The following is a 20331-nucleotide window of genomic DNA, read 5'->3' as shown; positions in this document are numbered from 1 at the left end:
GTGGTAAAAGTTGCTGCAGAAACTGTCAACGAGAATCCACAGTGGGGTAGGGACACAGAAGCAGCAGTCCCAGCTTTATCTCTTTCCTGCTATGTGACATTTGGGCAAGTCACTTCATTCCTCCAAATCTCAGGGACTTAGTACACCATCTACTATGCTAGCATTGGGATACTATGAGTGCAGACAAGACCACTCATCACATGTTACCCGTCTAGCATAAGGCTTGGACATGGCCACATGACTGCTAAGTCAGAATCAGAAATAAACAGGCATCCAGACCACCTCGCTAAGGTATAGTCATCTCCAGGTCACCTCTTAGCATCAGCACAGAAATCCCTAGTCAAGGAGTGAAGTTTCCTCTGCTAGATTGTCCCAAAACTCTGTGACACTTCCAAAATATATCCCAAAAGTCACTCCTAGGAGCCCCTAGTTCAACTCCAGTTATCCTCTGTGTTCCTGTAGTACCAGCCCAGGCCTGTGAATTCCACTGTGATACTCAGGCACTGCACTTCAATGATTCATGAAATCTTCTGCCTGCTCCAAAAGCAACACATGAGAAAGAAAGCATGTTAGGGGTGAGGCAGAAAATCAGAGATCACACATGCCAATAAAATAGGGTTCTAGAACCCTTCATAATCCCCAGCCTAAGACAGAGCTTGATGCAACTTGATTAAATAAGGGAATGAACAGCTGAGGTCTGGCAAGTAGGGAATAGAGCAGAGTGAGGAGAGAGAAGGAAAACTTTATGGAAAACCGAGGCTCTACTACTGCCTTTCATTACATTCTCTGACCCCCTTGCTGTAACTCTGGCCTTAAACCTAGGATCCTCTTCTATTCTGACCTTTCATCTACATAGCAAATGCATAGTCTCCCATCCCTAAAATGACAATAGTTCCTAGCAAGGAGCTAATGAACTAAAATGCAGTCTGGATCCAGAGTGGCTGCACAGTACAGAACCAATCATAACAGTTTCCCTGAATGAAGTACTGCTGCCTCCATGGACTCTTCCAGTGGACAAGGTAAGGGAAAGAAAAAAATGAACAATTTATTTTCTTATTTAAATATGACACAGAGATCAGCAAGGTGACCCACATCACAGTCAAATCTCTGTTTGGGATCCCAATTTGCGGAAGCTCCAAGGTGATCTGGCAGCTAGCACAACTCAGAAGGGGGCAAATAGTGGGGGGGAGCTCTAAGAACCAGAGCCAATGTGGCCTCCATGCCTACAAATAGGCAGGCATTTCTCTCCCATTCACGAGGGATGTGTTAAGAAGCCAATTGGGTGACATATCCAAAGCCCTCTCCTCCTGAATAGGTAATAACACTGACATTTCAATCTCTCCATCTGACTCCTTGTACATTTTTTACCCTGTGGGTTTCCAACTTGAGAGGGGAAGAAAGGCATGGTGGGGAGGGCAAGAGGACTTGGGCCAGATCAAGCATTCCCTGCCTGGGGTTCCCAGACCCCTACGGGTCTTTGAGCTAGTTTCAATATTTCAAATTGCCCAACAGAAACTGCATTGAGCCCTGATCAAAATGCACAGGCCAAATATGTGCCAAGTATCTGCCCTAAGCTGGAGGGATTCCCAATCTGTGAGGCCACAATGCTGTTTGTCAGTGCTGATTGGTGGGATAAGAGCTGTAGTCCTGCAAGGACTCACAGATTTGACAATAAAGGGATGTTGATTTCCTCAGCCACTCCGCTTCACTGCATGAGAAACTTTAGACCCCTTGGCAGCACTGTCTGTTACTTTGAAAGGAAATTATAGGGGTGGGAGTTGGAGAGGAGGGAATAGGTAATCTCAACTATAGATGAAAGGCATAAGAATGAATGCAAGCCGTTGCCAGGGCCAATGGGCAGACTCACCCAAGTTAGGAGAATCAACTCTCAGGAGACCAGCTTCAGGCAATGAGGAGATTGAAGGAAGGGGCAAGACTACACTGGGTTAGAAGAGGGCTGGAACTCTAGAGCAGGAAAGTGAAGGGGGCAGGAATGGCTAGGCTCACATACTCCTTATCTGTGGCTATGCAGGCCAATCGAAGGGAAGGGCACCAGGCTGGCTCCTGAAAATACCCCATCTCTTGGACAACTCTTTGGAACTGGAAGGATTGGAAGCTGACAATGGCAATGGCCCTGACTTTTAGAAATAAAGAGGAAATGCCACCCTCAGTCCAAGCAGATTGAGGAATATGGGGAGCATTGATCATGGTCTCAACACACAGATGAGGGGAGACCTCATTTCTCAGAATTATTCTCATCTCTGGGGTCATCCCATCTTCTCAGTCTCCTAATAAACCATGTCTTCTATATCCAAGAAAATGTGGCCCTAAAAGAAAGTAACTTTAGGAAACTTACTGCTCTATTTGGAGAGGTGAATGTAAAACATGGATGCTATGCCCTGTGCTAGGTGGAATTGCCCTTGCCAACAACCCTGCCATGATTGGCATCCTCCTTGTTTCTCTAACACTACCCTCTGTTACCTGCCACTAATCCCCCACTCTGTCTTTATCTTAAAAAATACCCCATCCTGGCTGTCACCCTGTCTCTCTCCTTTCTTTCTAGCACACTGTCTGAGAAGGTGTGTGCCACTTCATTTCTCAGCACCTGTCACCTGGCTTCTATCCTCCAGGGGAACTTCTCCAGCCTTGTACCACATGACTTCTTTCCCACATTCAAGTCACTCTCTTAGCTTCTAGATCTTTGACAGTCTGGCCACCTCCTGCTTCTAGATCTTATGTTTGTCCTCCCTACTTCTCTGCACCTAATACTGATCCTCTCTTTGTCCCCATTTCCAATTACCTTTCCTTGTGGGGCTCCCAGATATGGCATTGGTCTTCTTCTGCTTTGCTCTGTTCTATACTTTCTTGTAACTTTCTTACCACTCTCCAAAGGCTGACAGTCCCTACCTTCTACTTGAGGTCTTCAATGCGTACCTTATCCTTGAACTCCAGACACACCCATGGTCTTCAGGACCCACACTCAACATGCCACAAACTGAATCCCTTCCTTTCTAACATGCCTCTTTTCCAGCAGTCTTACCATCTCAAATGCTGTGTGCTGTAGTCTGGGAGTTGCTTCATTTACCAGATGCCTTCTTAAGCCTGGCCCTTGGGATGTATACATGAACTCAACCCATATAAACTTGGTCTTAACCATCAGAATCTTTGGTTACTGCCTTGTACCTGCACCAGGGATGCTGACACTAGGACCTCATCTCTGTCTCCTGAACAGAAAGGAGGCTCAGCAAGCACTCTGCCACTCCATGGCAAGTACATTTGAGTGCTTACTCCTCCATTCTTACCTTGCTTCTGTTGAACACTAAACATTGCCTCTACTTATAGAGTTGGAAAGGAGAATGAGACAATGATCAGTGAGGAGTCAGCTGTAAGATTACATTGAGTATGCTGGTGCTTCCAGGAAGATATGTATGCTAGCAAGTTTGAAGGCTTGTGCCTGCTAGATTTCCAGAGACAGATAAAAGTACAAATAGTGTTACTTGGACTAGATAAGAAAATGTGGATTCATTTTTGTCTGAGCCTAGTACTCCTGGAATATCACATAGGAGACTCTGCTGAAGATGAAAGTCATGAGTGAGAGTGAAAACATCTTGGGATCTTGAATCTTGGAAAGTGAGTCCTCTACCAGTGTATAGGAGTTACAGGACACACTCACTCACTGCCTGCTTTTCCAAGCAGCTGTCAGCATCACAGGATAGGCCTAGTTCCTTGTCCTGTCTTCAGGAATTGTCACAGGTATCTAGAAGTCATACATGACCTTTTGGTTCATGGATAAGCCACAGCCTAGTGAGGGACAGCAGAGGGGCAATCAGCATGTCAGCAAAGTGGCCTTTACTACCTTGGTGGCACAGAAAAAATCTGTAGTTTAGAATGGACCAGAACCAAATGCAGGAAATATGAGGGCTTGAGCTGTGTGGACGAGTCCAGTAGAACTGAATCATGCAGAGACGAGCTGTGCTAGGCCAAAAGAAATTCTGGGTTAAAAATCTGAGGCTCAGAGACACTGGGTGAGTACATATGCATGCATTCAGGTACACACACACACACACACACACACACACACAGAGTCACAAGTCTACCTGTTACCATCCTACCTGACTAAAACTCTCTCCAGACGAATGAGCTCATCTTAACTAAGGTGTTAATGGCTAACACTTCTCAAAATATTTAATGTTAACAACTTTCAACTCAAAGATGTCAGCAATAATACCAGCTTCCAGAAATACAAACTGACACAGAATAACTGGCTTATTGTTCTATATCAAAAATTTCTACTTCCCCCTTAAACCTAGCCTCTCTGTTACCTTCACCTTGGGAAATCTCTCCTGAGTTGGTGTCTCAACAAAAACACCCATGTTTCAGCTGTTCTGGGTGAACATTCATCCATTCAATCAATGTTGGCTAAGCACAGCCACCATCTCAGTATGGTATTAGGGCTGGGAACCCAGGGTGACTCCATGTGGGCATTGGCTTCTGGAAAGAGCTGCCTGCTCAGCTGTCTGCCAGATTCTTGGCAAGACTAGAAATTGAAGGCATAACCTTAGGTCATGTTTTGTCACTTCATTTAACTAAGTCAGCAGCAGAGACTCTGAACGCAATAGAGCCAGCACAGGCCCAGGTTGTCTTTACTCCAGAATGTGAGATCAAGGAGTATGTCCCTTAGAACTTCTTTAGCAGAGGAGTCACCTAGAATCTTGTTAAAATGCAGGATCTGGTTCTGTAGTTGAGGGAGGAAACTATTGATGGGAGAAAGGGGTACCAAAGAGTTTCAGAACTGCTTTCTGGCAAGGCCTCGGAGGTACCCACTGGAAACTGGATCTAGAATTACTGCAATTCATTGTTTGTTGAATCCTTTTCTCCAGGGCTTTCATTCAACAATCCTCATCTCACTTTCTGAAACCTGACAAACATATGGCTGAATGAACAAATGAATAAATGAGTGAGAATACCACCCCTGAGCCTTCTGTTGTCTGTACTTCCTGCCTTAGCAACCTAGGTTGCATAAGTAGCCCTATGCCCAGTTTTCCTGTTGTGTTTTGAGTAACTCAGTGCAGATTATTTAAATAATCTGGGTCAATGTGCTGGGTCTCCCTAGGGGACTGGATATTGCTAGTGCAAAGAGCAAAGTTAGGACTAGAATCTGGGTTCCTGATCCCAATGGGAAGCTCCTCTCAGAGCCTGCCCTTACCCCTGCTGGCTGACATGACCTCACCAGCCTATTAGTTTTTATCCTGAAATGCCCACTGCCTGCCATTCATTGGCCTCAGGAAAATGGCATTCTGGGTCTTAGCCTCTGTTCTTCAGTGAGTATTAAATCTAGAATAATAGGAATCAGTACACACAGGAAATAGAGGATAAGACTCTCCTGAGTGCCTTGATTTCTCATCTAAAGGAATAAAGATGGTGGGAGAAACTCAGGAGAGTTAGCTCTGGCTAACCCTCACCAACAAGCCTTTTGCTGAGTATGATATAAAGCAGTTTCAGGATGTTAATGTTACGCTTGGGTTTCCCTGGTTCCCCTTGGGACATCCACTCTCATCAGCACAAACCATGTGCCCTCTGATGGCTGGTTCCAAAGGCCCTGGGAACAGGCTTGGTTCTGCAATGTGGAGCAAAGAAAGAAAGAGGGTGTGGGGACACAGGGTGATAGGGTTGCAAATGGTGGTACAGGGGGCAGATCTTTTGGCTCAAAGATGCCTTGAGAGCCAGTAAGATAGTACAGTGGGTTAGGTGCTTGCTTTGCACAAAGCCAACCCAGGTGTGATTTCTGGCATCCCATATAGTTCCTCAAGCATTGCCAGGAGTGATTCTTGAGTGCAGAGCCAGGGTAACCCCTGAGCACTAGCAGGTATGACCTCAAAACAAATATACAAAACAATAGAGCAAAATAAAACCCAAACACACACACACACACACATGCACGTGCGCGCACACACACACACACATACACACACACACAGAGTAAAGCTACCCTGAAGACTTCCTTTGTTTCTTTTTGGGCATGGTCATCATCTTCTTGCGCATGGTCATCATCTTCACCATCATCATCCTTATCCTCATCATAATTATGACCATTATAACCACCATCATTATTGTCCTCACCATAGCAGCATATCATCATCCTGTTATCTTCCCTATAATCATCTTCACCATAATCCTTGCCATCATTGTCATCATCGTTTCATCAACATCTTCACTATCATCATCATCATTCTGCTCTGTACAGGAACTTGGTAAGGCAACAAATTACACGCCCTGCTCCCTGATACTCTGATACAGAAGTTTAGGGAAGGCCTGAAAAGCTGTATTTATAAACTCAGCCACATACAAGGCACATGCATAATTCTTGTACTATGTTTAAGACCTGATGGTCCCTTTTTGTACATGTATGGTTAGTTAGCTCTGGATGGATTCACACTGTTGTCCAGTCATTAATGCCATTCATTTCTAGAACTTTTCATCTTTCAAATAGAATCCCTGCACTTACTACATACTTGCATCCATTTCCACAGTTCCACCCTGGCAAACAGTATTCTGCATTCTTCTCAAAGATCTGGCTACTGGGCACCTCAAGAAAAAAATATATGCATTTATTCATTTGCAACTGATTTCCTTCAAGCAGCCTCTGGTCTTCAGGGTTCACCCACAGGGGCACCTTGTCAACTCCCTTCCTGTGTTATGGTTGAATAATATTAGTACTCCATTGTACAGGTAGAGTACCTTGTGTTTAACTTTTATCTACAGAGAAACGCCTGGGTTGCTTCCATCTCCTAGATATTGTGAGAAAGTTACAATGGAAAATAAAGCATTGCCTCTCTCATTCACCCACATCTATGAAACTTGTCCAGGGTCTGAATACAGTTGAGAGTATGGCACAGCCCAAGCCTTTGTAAAATGCTTGCTGAAAACCAGAGATCTTGCATCTTCCTTAAATGCATCAGTTTGATACTTTCACTTATACCAGTGGGAAAACTGGGGTCTTGGGCTAAAGGAACCACCTCCTGTAGGATCAGTGAGCCTCATGTGAGTAAGATGCTCAGGGATAAAGGGAAGCCTTGTGTACAGATAACCAGTCTTGCTGGAAGAGAAACCCCAGTAGGCCTAGAAACTGTTCTGCCCACTAGTTTATCATTGATCATCTTATCTCACCATCATCTCTAACAAAACATTGATGGGCCTGATGACATCCTGTTTTATAAGGACATCCAAACAAAGCATTTCAGCTCTAAATTAAAAAGTCGGATGAAAGATTGAGATAAATTATTTGTGACCCCTAAACCTAACAAGAGACATTATTTGAAATATGGGAATCCCCCCTGATTTTATGTAAATATGTACCTAAAATATTATTGTCAACACTATGTAAACCATTATGATCAAAATAAAAATTAAAAAAAAAAAAAAAAAAAAGTAAAAAAAAAAAAAAAAAGAACTTCTGCATATCAGATGAAAGATTGAAATAAATTATTTGTAACCCCCAAGTCTAACAAGAGACATTATTTGAAATATAAAAAGAACTTCTGCAAATCTAGAAATTCTTTTGAAATTAAGACAGCCTGATTTAAATATAAGAGGGGACTAAAGAAAAAGTACAGTGGCAGGGCACTTGTCTTGCACACAGAAGACTCAGGGTTTGATCCCCAGAATCCTATTTGACCTGCAATGCACCACCAGGAGTAAATTTTGACAGTAGAGTCAGTAGTAACCCCTAAGTATCACCAGGTATGGCCCACAAATAATAAAACAAAAAAAAATAAAGAAGAATTTGGAGAAAGTACAGTGAGTACAATGCTTGTTTACATATAACCAACTTAGATTTGATCCTTGGTTTGATCCACATATGGTCCCCTGAACACTGCCAAGAGCGATCCATGAGTAAACCCTGAGCAGAGGCAGGTATGAATCACATTCCCACCAAAAAAGAGAAAAATAATACTTTAAAAAAGATGAATAATGCACTAGAGGGGAAGCACTCTTAGGACACTTGCTTTGCATACATGAGGCCTGGGTTCAGGCTTTGGCTTTGGATAATTTCCTGAGTATAGATCCAGGTGTAAACTCTGAATACAGACCCAGGGTGGCCCAAACATAATACAAAACAGTCACTAATAAAGAAATATTTAAAGAGGCAGAGATTATAGTATAGACATTCATGTATTTGCATGTCTCCCAGTCAACCTTGGTTGGATGTCTACTATCGCATATGGCGCCATGTGCACTACTAGGAGTGATCCCTGAGCATAGAACCAGGAATAGGCCTTGAACACAGCTAAAGTGTGACCCAAAACTTATTGCACCCCTCATAAAAGAAAGAGTTCAAATAACTAACAAGCATTTGAGATATTAAAACTCACAATCAGAGAAATGCACATTATGAGGGCATCAGAAATTCTATCAAAAGGACTAACACTAGAAAGTAGATAATATTCTGTACTGGTAATGACAAGAGACACTCTCATGCACTCCTGGTGGAAATGTGGCACCACCATGCTAGAGAGCATTAGGGCAGAAAAGAAAATGAGCCAAATAACTCTAATATTCCTGTACGGGGCCCAAAGCTCTTCCCAAGCAGGGTTCCAGGAGACTATGCAGAGGATGTTTTTCAGAACTGTCTATGCAGCCAAAGAAATTACAAATAAACCAAGGTTCCAGACCTGGGATGGAAATACAGAATGGGGTAGGTATACAATTCAAGATGCAACACAGCAGTGAAAAATATGTATGCAAGATCCACCCCTAAAACAAGACTAGATCTTTCAAATACAATGTTAAGAAAATAAAGCAAAAGACTGGATGATATTTATACTTCATTCTCATTTCTGTAAATTAAAATAACACAATTGACAAACAACCCTACATATTTTATAAGGATTCATGCATATTTCAAGATGTATATCAAATATATCAGAGTACAGATGGGGAAGGGCAGCAATAGCCTTAGGACTGAAGATAGAGGGAGGAAACATTTCTTAAGGAAGCAAGAGAAAGATGTTTAAAAAAAGAGAATCATAAAGTATCACAATCAGAGGGTATATTTAATGTCATGCAGGGCTTCTGAGAACAAAAAAATGTAAAAATACAGAAAACAAATAATGTGTAGATATGCCATTCACATGGCTCCGAGAACTCTATGCTGTGTAATTTTCCTTTTGCCATGTTTCTTGAACAAAATGTCATCTGAGAGGTGAGTCCCTTTGGGCTGCAGATACAGGGAATTTCCCTCTTGCTAGAATAAAAAGGTTTCAGGGCAGAGTTGACCCTGGCTGGTTGTGTGAGTAGAAGTAAGGCCTGTGCAGCCTCTCACAGACTGAGCTCCAGGGATGCTGTCTGTGTGGCAGGAGGGAAGATCAGCTTCCAGCAGACAGCTCATGAGCTGTGTATGAGAAAGACCTGCATCACATGGGCATTGGAGGGTGAGAAAGGGCCAAGGCTGGCAAGCTCAACCAGTCCAGCCCCCTTCCTTTACCATTTCTGTGCCAGCCAGCCTCCTTAGAATGCTTACCCAGCGGTAAGATCTCCCTTTGGGTAGATCTTAGACTAGTGCCCTGTTCTATAATCTGTGATCCTATTCTAATATCTCTATGTCCCTTATGCTCTGTGAATAAAAGTGTTTCCAAGTCCAATTATTACATAGATATAGTGGGTATTATTCTCCCTGTTTTACAAGTGATAAAGAGAGATGCAAGAAAATAAAATGCTTCACTCATAGTCACGGAGTTTGTAGTGACACCACCAAGCCTGGAAGACTAGTATCAAGATTCTCTGGCCAAACTGCAAGCTGTGGATGTGTATACATTAGACTAGAACAACTTCCACCCAGCTGCTGTAGGTCAGTGAAAGCTGTAGTAAACTCAAATGCCAGGAGGGCAGGGCCTGGTGTGGAGGGAATACCAACCCAGGGTAGCTGTTTTCAGGTTAAGAACGTTGTAACAGACTAGAAGAGAAGCAGCATTCAACTTTCACCCTATTCTTAATGCCAAGTCATATGCCATGTCCACATACCATCTTAAAGCCTTGTCTAATCTCTGAGCCTCTCCCCATCCTTGAGTCCCTAAACCTAAAACTGGCAACAGAAGAAGTACTGAAGATTGTTAGGAGGGAAATGAGATTAGTGATGGAGCATGGAAGCCAGCAGCCACGCTAGCCCACCCCTCCTCAGAGGCCTCAGTTAACACTACCACATTTGCCCATCTCACAAAGGGCCATCAATCATTCCACACAAAAATGCCTGCACAAACTCTCATAATACACTTGTATCTCAAACATCCATGTTTCAAACCTCGGCTTTCTCTCTTTAAAGTTACAACCGTCACACTTGCTTACTTTCAATCAATAAATAGATGTAGCTACTTAATAGTGGGACTTATTCTCCTTCCTATTTGAAAACCTAGAAGATGGGCACATAATTTTTGAGGCTTCTGGATTATAATTGCACCTAATTGAGTATAAATTAGACACTGACAGGGAGGAGGGCTATTTGTGCTGCAATATGAGCCTTTATTTTATGTTCTAGACCACACGGGAGATTCTCAAATAAATTTCTAAGAGTTATCTCACTGCTCTTGGTAATTTGACTATACATAATTTTTAGTATCATAAGAGTTCTTCATAATGATGATTTTCTAGGATAGACCTGACATCACCTTAGAGATCAATTCATTTAAAAAATTTTCCAAATACAGAAATAAATAGGTAGCAAGTAAAAGGCAGTTTTCAATGGGGGAAGTTTCTCCAGCAAAGGAGGTTACAGATGTGAGCCCCTGTATAACCCAGGACTTTGTTTTCTGTGTGACTTGGAATCTCCTAGTTAGAGGGTGTGCATTGAACCCCTCTGTGATGTGAGCTTGACATGAGCTGTCTAAGACTCCAAGAAAGGCCACCATAGTTACCAGGTAAGGTCTGTAGTGGTCACTGCACAAGGACTCCCAGATTTTTTCCTGGAGAAGGGCCTCTTAGGATGGGGAAATAACATGGGAATTATGGCCTATGTCTTGCATGCACCCAAATTGCATTTGTTTTCTAGCCCCACCTGGGCCCCTGAACATCACCAAGTATAGCTGTGGAGGTCCTGAAGACCACCAAGTGTGACGCTGCTATTTCTGGCAATGCAAAACCCTCATTCTCAGCTACTAGCACTTAACTACCAGTTCTATTTGCTAAGTATTGCCAGGAATGTTTCCAAGGCTCCTGAGCACCACTTGTGAGGTTTCCCAAAAATAAATAAGCCCTCATAGCAGGATAAGTGATACCACCAGCATCTTAAGATCTATGCCAGCTTGGATCCAAGGTTTGATGAGGACTTTCTCTCCACTGGAAATTTCATAGTTCAAGAAAATGAGAAAATGAGGTTCTAGGGAGTAAGATGAAGACTATAGTAATATCTAGGTTCTGTCCCTCATTTCCTATTTCCCTTTGGTGTCCATTCAGTTGGCTACATAACCCCACCACACTTCTCAGCATCTCATCTCAATTCACTCATTCAAACCACCTTATGTATCCTGAGTACCCTCATGTCACCTCAAATCCAATCACCCCTTCTTTTCCTATTGCACCCCATCCCTTCTAACTCATTCTTAACCTTTCTTCCCTTCCCTATCATACCACAGCCAATTCACAGAATTTTATATCACTCAAAACTATAATATTTTACCCAATCATATCCTATCACTTTTACCACCATTTCAATACATCCTGACTTTCCCTACTCCAATACAAATAAGCCTAACATACTCTTGACCTACCCCAAAATCAATTCTTCACAATTGATTTCCATCTATCTCAAAGCATCCTGTTTCTCCAATCCACCACATCATACCTTCATACCTCACCTGAATGGCTGAAGTTCCCACTTATGATTGTGTACAGGGGTAAGACCCTTTCTTATGCCACATAAAATGCATAAAAAGTTAGGTTATCTCTGTGTTTGGATGGTACATGAAAAGATACAAATCTCATATTTAAATAAATATTTTCAATTTACAAGATCCAGGAAAGAGATCCAAGAACATCACCATCATTTTCCATTTGCAATATCACTCACCAACATACCCATGCCCACATATACACATATTCCATAACCCAGCATGGTTCCATGGGACAATCACGTTCTATTCAAAGTCAGTAAATTCTGAGATGGGACCTCTGTAAGGCAAAGACTCTGAAATATCCCCCCATTTGCAGGCTCACTCAGATGATTTCCTGTTGGGGGAATCTCTGCAGCAGGCATAGTGGCATGAAGGTATGTCATAGTCAACTGAAAAAGTCAAAACGAAGGAAGGCAATATGATGCCATTATCCAATCTATAGGGGGATCTAGAGGGTCTTTTCTCCTTATTACTCCACAAAGACCAGCACTGATTGTTGGTGGGTCAGCTGGATGAGTTGGCTAAATTCTAAAGGAATTATCTTTAGTGAGAGGAAGCAAGAAAAACTACTATTTAATGACAACTTAAAGTAGCAATGGTTTTCAGACCTTTAAGCAGCCAGTACAGAAAGCAAGTAGATTATAAAAGCTACAGTATTAATAATAATAGTTACAGCCTCCTGAATGGGTCCAACACTGTGACAAATGATTTCCATGCTCGAAGCAGAGAGCCTTGAGTCATGTTGCTCTGAGGATCAAGCTAACATCTTCTAACTGCATTCTAACTTGACTGAATTGCTTAATTTCTGAGCCTTGGGCTCTTCAAATATATTATAGAGACTAGGCCATTGTAAACCTTGAGGAATAAAGTCTAAAAACACTCAGCCAGCACTCAGTGAAGGATAACTGTTATTATAATGATACAGAAGGGCCAAGAGTGGTCTCCCATGAGAATGGCCCATTTCTCCTTCCTTTCTTCCAAACCCTTTGCCTTGGAGATGATAGCCAAAAGGGCAGGCTGGAAAGCAAGAAGGTCTTGGGCTCCCAGTGCTTGCCCCCGATCCTCTTAGTAAATGTTCATGCAGTATCTGCAGGCTGCTATGATACAGTCTGTACCACCAGCCTGAGTTCAAAGACCCTTAGGAGATAAAGATGGACACAACCTCATTAAAGAGTAAGTCTCCAGTGTTCTGATGAGGGTTACCTGAAGGAAATAGTTGTGAGAGCCTGCAGCCGAATCCACAGGAGACAGACAGGTTAACAGTGAACCTACAGGTTTATGGTGAGAGGACACAATGGTTATTTGTCAGGTTGGAAGTTGGGAATCTGGATTTCAGGTGCCAAAAGCAGTGTAATACTGGGGGACAACAGGATGGAAAATCAAAGAAGCAAGGAACCTGAGCAGAGAGATGTCATGGTGGAACACCTGCTGAGTCCCTGAAGAAGTACATAGCAGTGTGAGCATAAGTCAAGTAGAGTTGGGTTCAGACCTGCCCTGACTACTTACTTGTATGATGGAACAATTGTGTTGCCTCCCTGGGCCTATTTCTTCAAGTATGCAATACTTCATACTGATACCACTACAGCCTTTCTGGGTTGCTGTGAGGGTTATGCTAATACAAATGCTGAGAATGATACCAGCATACAGAGATGACTCAATGGATATGCACACTTACATGACCCTAGATCCCCAAAGAGCTGACTGAGCACAGGGTGAGAGTGCACCTGGTTCATCTCTTCAGTTCCAGTGTCCACTAAATGGGAACATCTGAACAGAGGTAAGGACTAATGCCTCACTCAGTCTGACTCCTAGTCCTTCAAGGAAGGAAGGACTCGCCCCTTTTACAGATGAGAAATGTGAACTCTCAAAAGGTATGATGATGGGTTAGTTCTGTAATGAGAAACATCTGGCTCAGCTGAGCCATCAGTTTTCTTCAATCCTGTTGGTTTAACACTGATAATAAAACAGGCAAATCAGACACACGAGCCAACATGGTATGCTGCTGAGTTTCATGTTTTTGGACAAATCCATAGCTTGCAGGTCCAAGCCCCCAAACCTGGGTTTCCAGTTTCCTTGCATGTGATTCTGGCCACTTCTTCAACAAGGTAAAGACACTCACTAGCCCAAAAGATGGTCCACACTGTCTCCTATTGACCACAGTGAGCTGGTACTTTCTAAACTATAAACTCACCATTCAGCTGCAAGTGGAAATTCAGATCCATTCATGGGTGCCTGCATAGTTAGTGCCATATCTTCCCTAAGGAGGAAGAAAGCTGCATGCTAATGCTAAAAGATTGCTATAGCTTTGGCTCTATAATCTAAGGAGCCATATTTCTAATCTGTGACATTTAGTTGGGGGGGGGAATGAGGGTGGGCAAATATTCTCCTGGCCTTTGCACATCAGGTGATTCCCTTAACTGCTTAAAATTCTGGAATTAGCTTTATGGATCTCTATTCAAGAAGAGATATTTTAAAATCACAAGATAATTTAATGATCATTTTTTTGAGCCCCTTCTGGACTCGGAGTTGGAAGCTGGGAATTCCAAGAAGTAAAGTAAAGCACTGTCCCTGCCTGTAGAAAACTCGCGGTCCAATCCGTGAAGCGGCTCAGTAATCCCGCCGAGTACAGCTCAGGGAGTGCAAGCAGTGGAACACGAATAAGGTCAGGGCTTCAGCTGCAAGAGGCCAGCTGAAAGCAAGCACACAGGGAATTAGCAAAGTGTTGAGAATTAAAAATAATAATAACTATTTGATTCTTTACAATACTGAAGTGGTTGATATGAGGGAGGGATCAGACCTTTGCCAGCATTCCAAAAACATATAGTTTAATTTCACTTTTATTTCCAGTGACTTATTAAGAGGCTGAGTTGCATTAACGCTTTTCAGAGTTTCTCAGTCCAGAGAAGAACAGCTAATTTGTGAGAATCAAAGCCAAGAAACAGGCAGCACCTAATAGGAAAGAAATGGAGAATGGTCTAGGGCAGAGTTCTTAATCTTTTACAACTGTGGACAAGCCCCCTGCCCGGCTTATGGCCCATGAACTGGCAGTAATATAACCAAGGTGGAAGATGGGTGGTATTTAATCATCTATTCTGCACAATGGCATCAATCTATGGACTATTGGTTGAAGACTACTGAGCTACAATTTCTGGCTGGGTAACCAGGAAGATCTAGATATCACTGGCTGCAAAAGCCCACCAGGGAATTCTGAAGACTTGAGAAAAGAGCTAATGAGAGTATTCTGGGAAGAAAACATGAAGAAGAAAGTGTCCAAGAGGCAAATCAGATACATAGGATGTCTAGACTCAGAATTTCCACCAACAAGGAAGCCAATGGGCATTTATCAGGAGAAGCATCTTGGCAAGAGAAGTCTGTCTGGGAGATCCAGTGTGTGACCGTGCTGAGGATAAGCCTACAGAAACAGAACTGGGAGCAGTAAGAGGAGATGAAGGAAAGCAGAAGGAAGATAGGAAAGGAACAGAGGGGGATCGTTGCTACTAGTGGAGTCTGGGAAGCAACAGCCATGAGGCAGGAAGAAAAAGCAGCAAAGCATCATATCCAAAAACCCCAGGAAGAACAAGTTTCAAAGGAAGAAACCAAGGTGTGCACAGGCACAGAGAGGTCAGGGAAAATTAAGCAGAGAAGGTATAAAATGTCTGACAATTGGGGGGCTGGAATGATGGTGCAAGCAGTAGCACCTTGCATGTGCTAGCGTGGTTCAATCCCCAACATCCCATATGGTCCTTCAAGCCAGGAGAGATTTCTGAGCGCATATCCATGAGTAACCCCTGAGCATCACTGGGTGGGTGTGGCCAAAAACAAATAAAAATGTCTGACAATTGGGGTGAGGTGGTCATTAGTGATCTTTTCTAGAGAACCCTAGTACTGAGGACAGAAGGCAGACCGCAGTATAAGCAGAGGCTGGAGAAAACTGAGCAAGGCCCCATCCAAGAGAACTCAGTTCTAAAAGAGATAAAAAGCAATGGAGTTGGTGGCCCAGCAATCTAATGAGCTTGGTTTTCTTTGAAAGTTTCCAACACCAGAGTGAGGATGATTGAGAGGATGAAGAGAGCAGATGGGAGGTGGCTGCAGGGAGGGTTCTCTGCAGCGGGAGTTCAACAAGTAGACAGGTTTGAGGAGGTCCTTTACATTTTTTGTTTGTTTTGTGTGTGTGTGTGTGTGGCCACACCCTGTGGTGCTCATGGGTTACATCTGTTGGTGCTTGGGGACGGTATAGGATGCTATGATCGAACCCATGTATGACCACTCACAAGGCGGTACTGTCTTTGAAAACCCTTATGCTCAAGGCCCACTGCCCTGGCTGGGTCTAGGAAGGGAGCTGGCTCAGGCTTGGCCCTCTCTTACAGTCAATGATAGGAGAAGAACAAACAAATGCACTTCCCCCTCTAATCTGTCAAATCCTGCTATCACCCATCACTCATTTCATTTCCAAACCTCAGTTGCCTGCACCACCCTCCCCTCAGGGCCCGATTTACCAGGCCTGGCCCTGAAGACCAGTCTGGCGTGGGGGGATCTCGGTTCCCTGGACTAAGTGGTCAGCCCATAAAATGTGACTAAGTTTTAAAGGAAAGACATTTAAAGCTTTGCGAGACCAGACCACGCCTGCCAGAAAGCAAGGGCCCCATCCCACAGCTGCTGGCCACCCCCACTGACCAGAGCTGCAATATAGGGCCATGGAGGCGTGCTGTTCTGAGGAAGGGAGCTAGCAAACTCTTCTCTGAGTTTTTTATTTTTTTCTTCTTTCTTTCTCATGGTATATGCAAGGGCACCCACGGGAAATGATATGGCCACAAAACAAACAAACAAAAACAGCCAATGGGAAGGAGGGAGCCAGAGGCTGATGTGTGCTCAATCAGAGCAGGAGCCTAAACCTGGACAAAACCACCATTAGGCCGCCGCCCATGTGGCAAGTCTGGGTGCCAGGCAGAGCACAATGGTGAACTGCACAGCCACCGCGGGATGTGGGTGTGCGTGAGGCTGGAGCTCCTTGGCGCGCGCCGCGGGCGCCCCTCTCTGGGTGGCCAAGGCTATAACTCGTCAGAGAACCCAAGAAAGTCCGGTGAAGTCGGGGAGGAAAAAAAAAGCTGGGGCTGGGTCCTGATGCCCTCCCTGATCAGTCAAGGGACCTTTCCGAAGCTAAAGAGTAGGCTAAAGGGTCTTTGGGGACTGGCTCATTAAGGCGGGTCAAGAAAGGGGCGCACTCTCCAAGAAGGGAGCTAGAGATGCCGGGACAGCAGAGGGAGGGCAAGCCATTAGAGAGACTCAATTGGTGGTTGTGTGTGTGTGGGGGGGTACCCTCAAGAAACCAAAGCAAGCCAGCTCCCAGCCTTAAGTGCATCAGACTAGGCCTAGCTAGGCAGCAGGTGTTTGGAATCTTCAGCCCAGAAGGGATCATCATCTCTGGGCTAAGGGAAAACGAAGCCACTGCTTCTCCCATCAGGACCGATCCCCACCAGGGCACACGGAACTTTCTAGGCTGCTGTGGCCAGAGCAGAGCCTCTGAGTGGTGCAGGGAGGGGATAAGCCGGGAGGGCACCAAGGGAAGCCCGAACCCCGATGGGGATGGAGATCTCTGGCGAGTCTTGTGGGCTGCCCGGATCTGCCAGATGCAGCCAAACCCCCCAGAAGTTCTGGGGACTCGCAGCACCCGCAGTTCAGCTTTCCTCCCGGACTCCGCCACCACCACCACCACCACCACCACCACCGCCACCGCCGGGAGCTGCTGGTCCCGCTGCCCGCGCCACCGCTGCCGCAGAGCATCCCCGGCACTGGGCTGCAGCAGGGCGCGGGAAAGGGCACTTTGGCGCGGAGTGGAAACCCAGGGAAAGAAAGGTGGCGGCGGCGGCGCTGAGGCTGGCGGCGACACTCCCTCCCCACCCCTGGCACAACCCCCGCCTCCCCTTTTGCCTGGCACCCTCCAGCCTCCACCTGCACCCTCCTGCAACACATAGAAGGAATCCCCCCACTCCGCCCGGGGTGGGCGACCGACCCCTGACAGCCCCTCCAAGCCCCGCGCACTGAGGAGGGGGACACTAGGAGACTTAGGGGGTGTGGGGAGAGGCGGCCGCAGTCTCCCACGGCTCCGACGGGGGCGTGGGCTCCATGAAGGAGAAAATGGGCAGAGGGAGACCCCCCACGGACAGGGAAACGGGCAAAGGGGGCTCCACCTTCCCATGCTCCAGCTCTCCAACACGGCTGTGCCAGCCAGAATCCAGAGGTGGGGAGAAAAGAAGAGGGCTCCGGGAAAGTTTATCGGGGAGAAGCCTGGCACCTGATGGGGGGCTGGGAGGCTGGAGAAACGGGATGCCTTGCCACCCCGGACAGAAAGAGACAGAAACGTCTGCCTGCCAGCCCCCCAACCGCCACCCCACCCCAAACCCTTGCCGGATCCGGCCAAGTTGCAGCGGGTTCTGGGGAGAGCAGTAAGGATGGAGGCGAGGCCACGGCGGTGGGAGCTAATTGGGGAGGGGGGCAGAGAGAAGCGAGGGTGAGCCTGGGGGGTGGTCCGTCCATCGCCAGGGTGGAAGGTGACCAGGGAGGGCGGGGGAAGGGCCCGGGGCCGGGTGGTCCATGGGGGGTGGCGTGATCGTGGGGTTCAGGTGGGGCCAGACTTACCCGCGGCGGCCGAGACACCGAGCAAGCCCCAGCTCAGCAGCAGCAGCAGCAGCGGCAGCAGCAGCGGCGGCGGCAGAGGCGGCGACGGGCGGCCCCAGCGGCTCCCAGCGAGCGCGGACACCCCGGCTTGGCCGCCGCCAGCCCTCCCAGCGGGGCAGCCGCAACGCCCCAGCTCCCGTCCCCGCGAGCGCGGCATGGCGCAAGCTGGCAGCGCCCAGGGAGAGAGACAGAGGCTCCGCTCCGCTCGCCGCCGCCGCCGCCGAGGAGAAAGGAGGTCAGGAGAGCTCCGGAGCTTTTTTTTTATTATTTATTTATTTATTTATTTTTTTTATTTCTGCTCGGTCGGAAAAAATCCCGGTACGCGGGAGCCCCGAGCTTCTGCGGCTGGAATGAACCAAGTGTCCGCCCGGCCGGGGAGAGGCGCGCTGCGCTCTCGGAAATGACTCGCTCCAATCCCGCTCGGCGGGGTTCGCGCCGGGGGGCGAGGAGGGGGAGCGAATTATCCCCGGATTAATCACTCCCGGAGCCGCTTCTTCTTCTCCGCCGCTCTCCGAATGCTGGGGTGGAGGAGGCGCAGCAGAGGAAAAGGGAGAGAAAAAAAAATATTGAGAGGGGGGTTGGTTGGGGGTGCCTCTTCCGCGGCAGCGCCACCTCCATCCACCTCCACCGAGAACCACCACGAATTCGCTTCCAAAGGGTTGTTTATGCCTGTTTGTTTTTTTTACAATTGACCAGTTTCCTTTAAGTTCAGCCTGCTCCTTGCCATGTATAAGATCGCCCATTATTGCACACCCCCCTGTAACACACACGCGAATACACACGCACGCACACACACACACACACACACACACACACACACACACACACACACACACGCCTCTTCCACGTTTGGAAACTGGATGACTGAATACTGTCTGGCAAAGAAGAACTCAGTTCCCAGAGGAGTCACGAATCTTATGAAGAAGAGCTGGTTGTGGATTTGGCTTGGGTGGTGGCTTTGAACTTGCAGCCTTGGGTCAGGGGTGATGTTTAGGAGACCCCCCCCCTTGCCCCGATCGCAAAATAAGGGGGTGTGAATGTGCATGGAGCCGGGTTGAGATTTGGAGGGGGGAGAACCGGTTCTAGGGTTGTTTGCTCTTAACCCTGTCAAAATCTTGGGGATGGAGGGACAAGTGGCTGTGTGCGTTGGGGGGTGAGGGGCTGGGGTGGGAGCTGGAGAGGAGAGGAAGTGGGGGAAGGAAGGGAGCAGGAGTTATTTACACAATTATTCTTCAGATTAAATAATCGGACCCCCCCTCCCTCTCCTAGTCATGGCCCCAAACCCAGACGAGTTTCTCCCCACCCCACAGCTTGAGCCGCACCCCAGCGTTTTTCTAGTTGCTGCTGCCGCCGGCCCCAAGGGCTCAGCCTCAGTCCCCACCCTTGTCCCCACCTCGTCCCCCACTCCCTTTCCGTGGCCGTCTGTCTCCGTCTCGTTTCCCTTAGGCTCCTCTGTCAGTCACGATGGCTCCTTCGCTGGCTACCCCAAACTCTCAGCGAAAGCGAAGCTGCGCTGCTCGGGTGGTGGGAGTTAGTGGGGGGATCCAACCCCGGGGAAAGGCGAGGGGAGGTGGCAGCGCCAGGCACCTACCAAGAGCACCCCATCCCCCTTGCCAGAGAAACCCAGAAGAGGGAATAGGCAGCACACACTCGCGGCTTGGTGGGGTGGCCAAGCCCCAGTTCTAGTGGGCAGTGGCCCGAGGCTGCCCTGGGGGGCTGGGATATTTTGACAAAGAAGATACCAGGAGGCGGGGTGCCCACTGGGGTCTGGAGA

General features: G+C 46.6%; 1 protein-coding gene across 1 annotated transcript in view; it reads right to left on the bottom strand.

The window, feature by feature from the left end:
• The window catches only part of CSMD2 (CUB and Sushi multiple domains 2), a 638485-nt gene extending 619771 nt beyond the window's left edge, over window positions 1–18714 (bottom strand). Inside the window, exon 1 of the mRNA XM_049775147.1 lies at window positions 18519–18714. Coding sequence (XP_049631104.1) covers window positions 18519–18714 — 196 coding nt within the window. The remainder of the gene's footprint in view (window positions 1–18518) is intronic.
• Between the last annotated feature and the right edge of the window lie 1617 nt (window positions 18715–20331).

The sequence above is a fragment of the Suncus etruscus genome, chromosome 6 (genome assembly GCF_024139225.1).
Source record: "Suncus etruscus isolate mSunEtr1 chromosome 6, mSunEtr1.pri.cur, whole genome shotgun sequence".
In the NCBI taxonomy this organism is placed as follows: domain Eukaryota; kingdom Metazoa; phylum Chordata; class Mammalia; order Eulipotyphla; family Soricidae; genus Suncus; species Suncus etruscus.
This window is presented reverse-complemented; position numbering and strand designations above follow the sequence as displayed.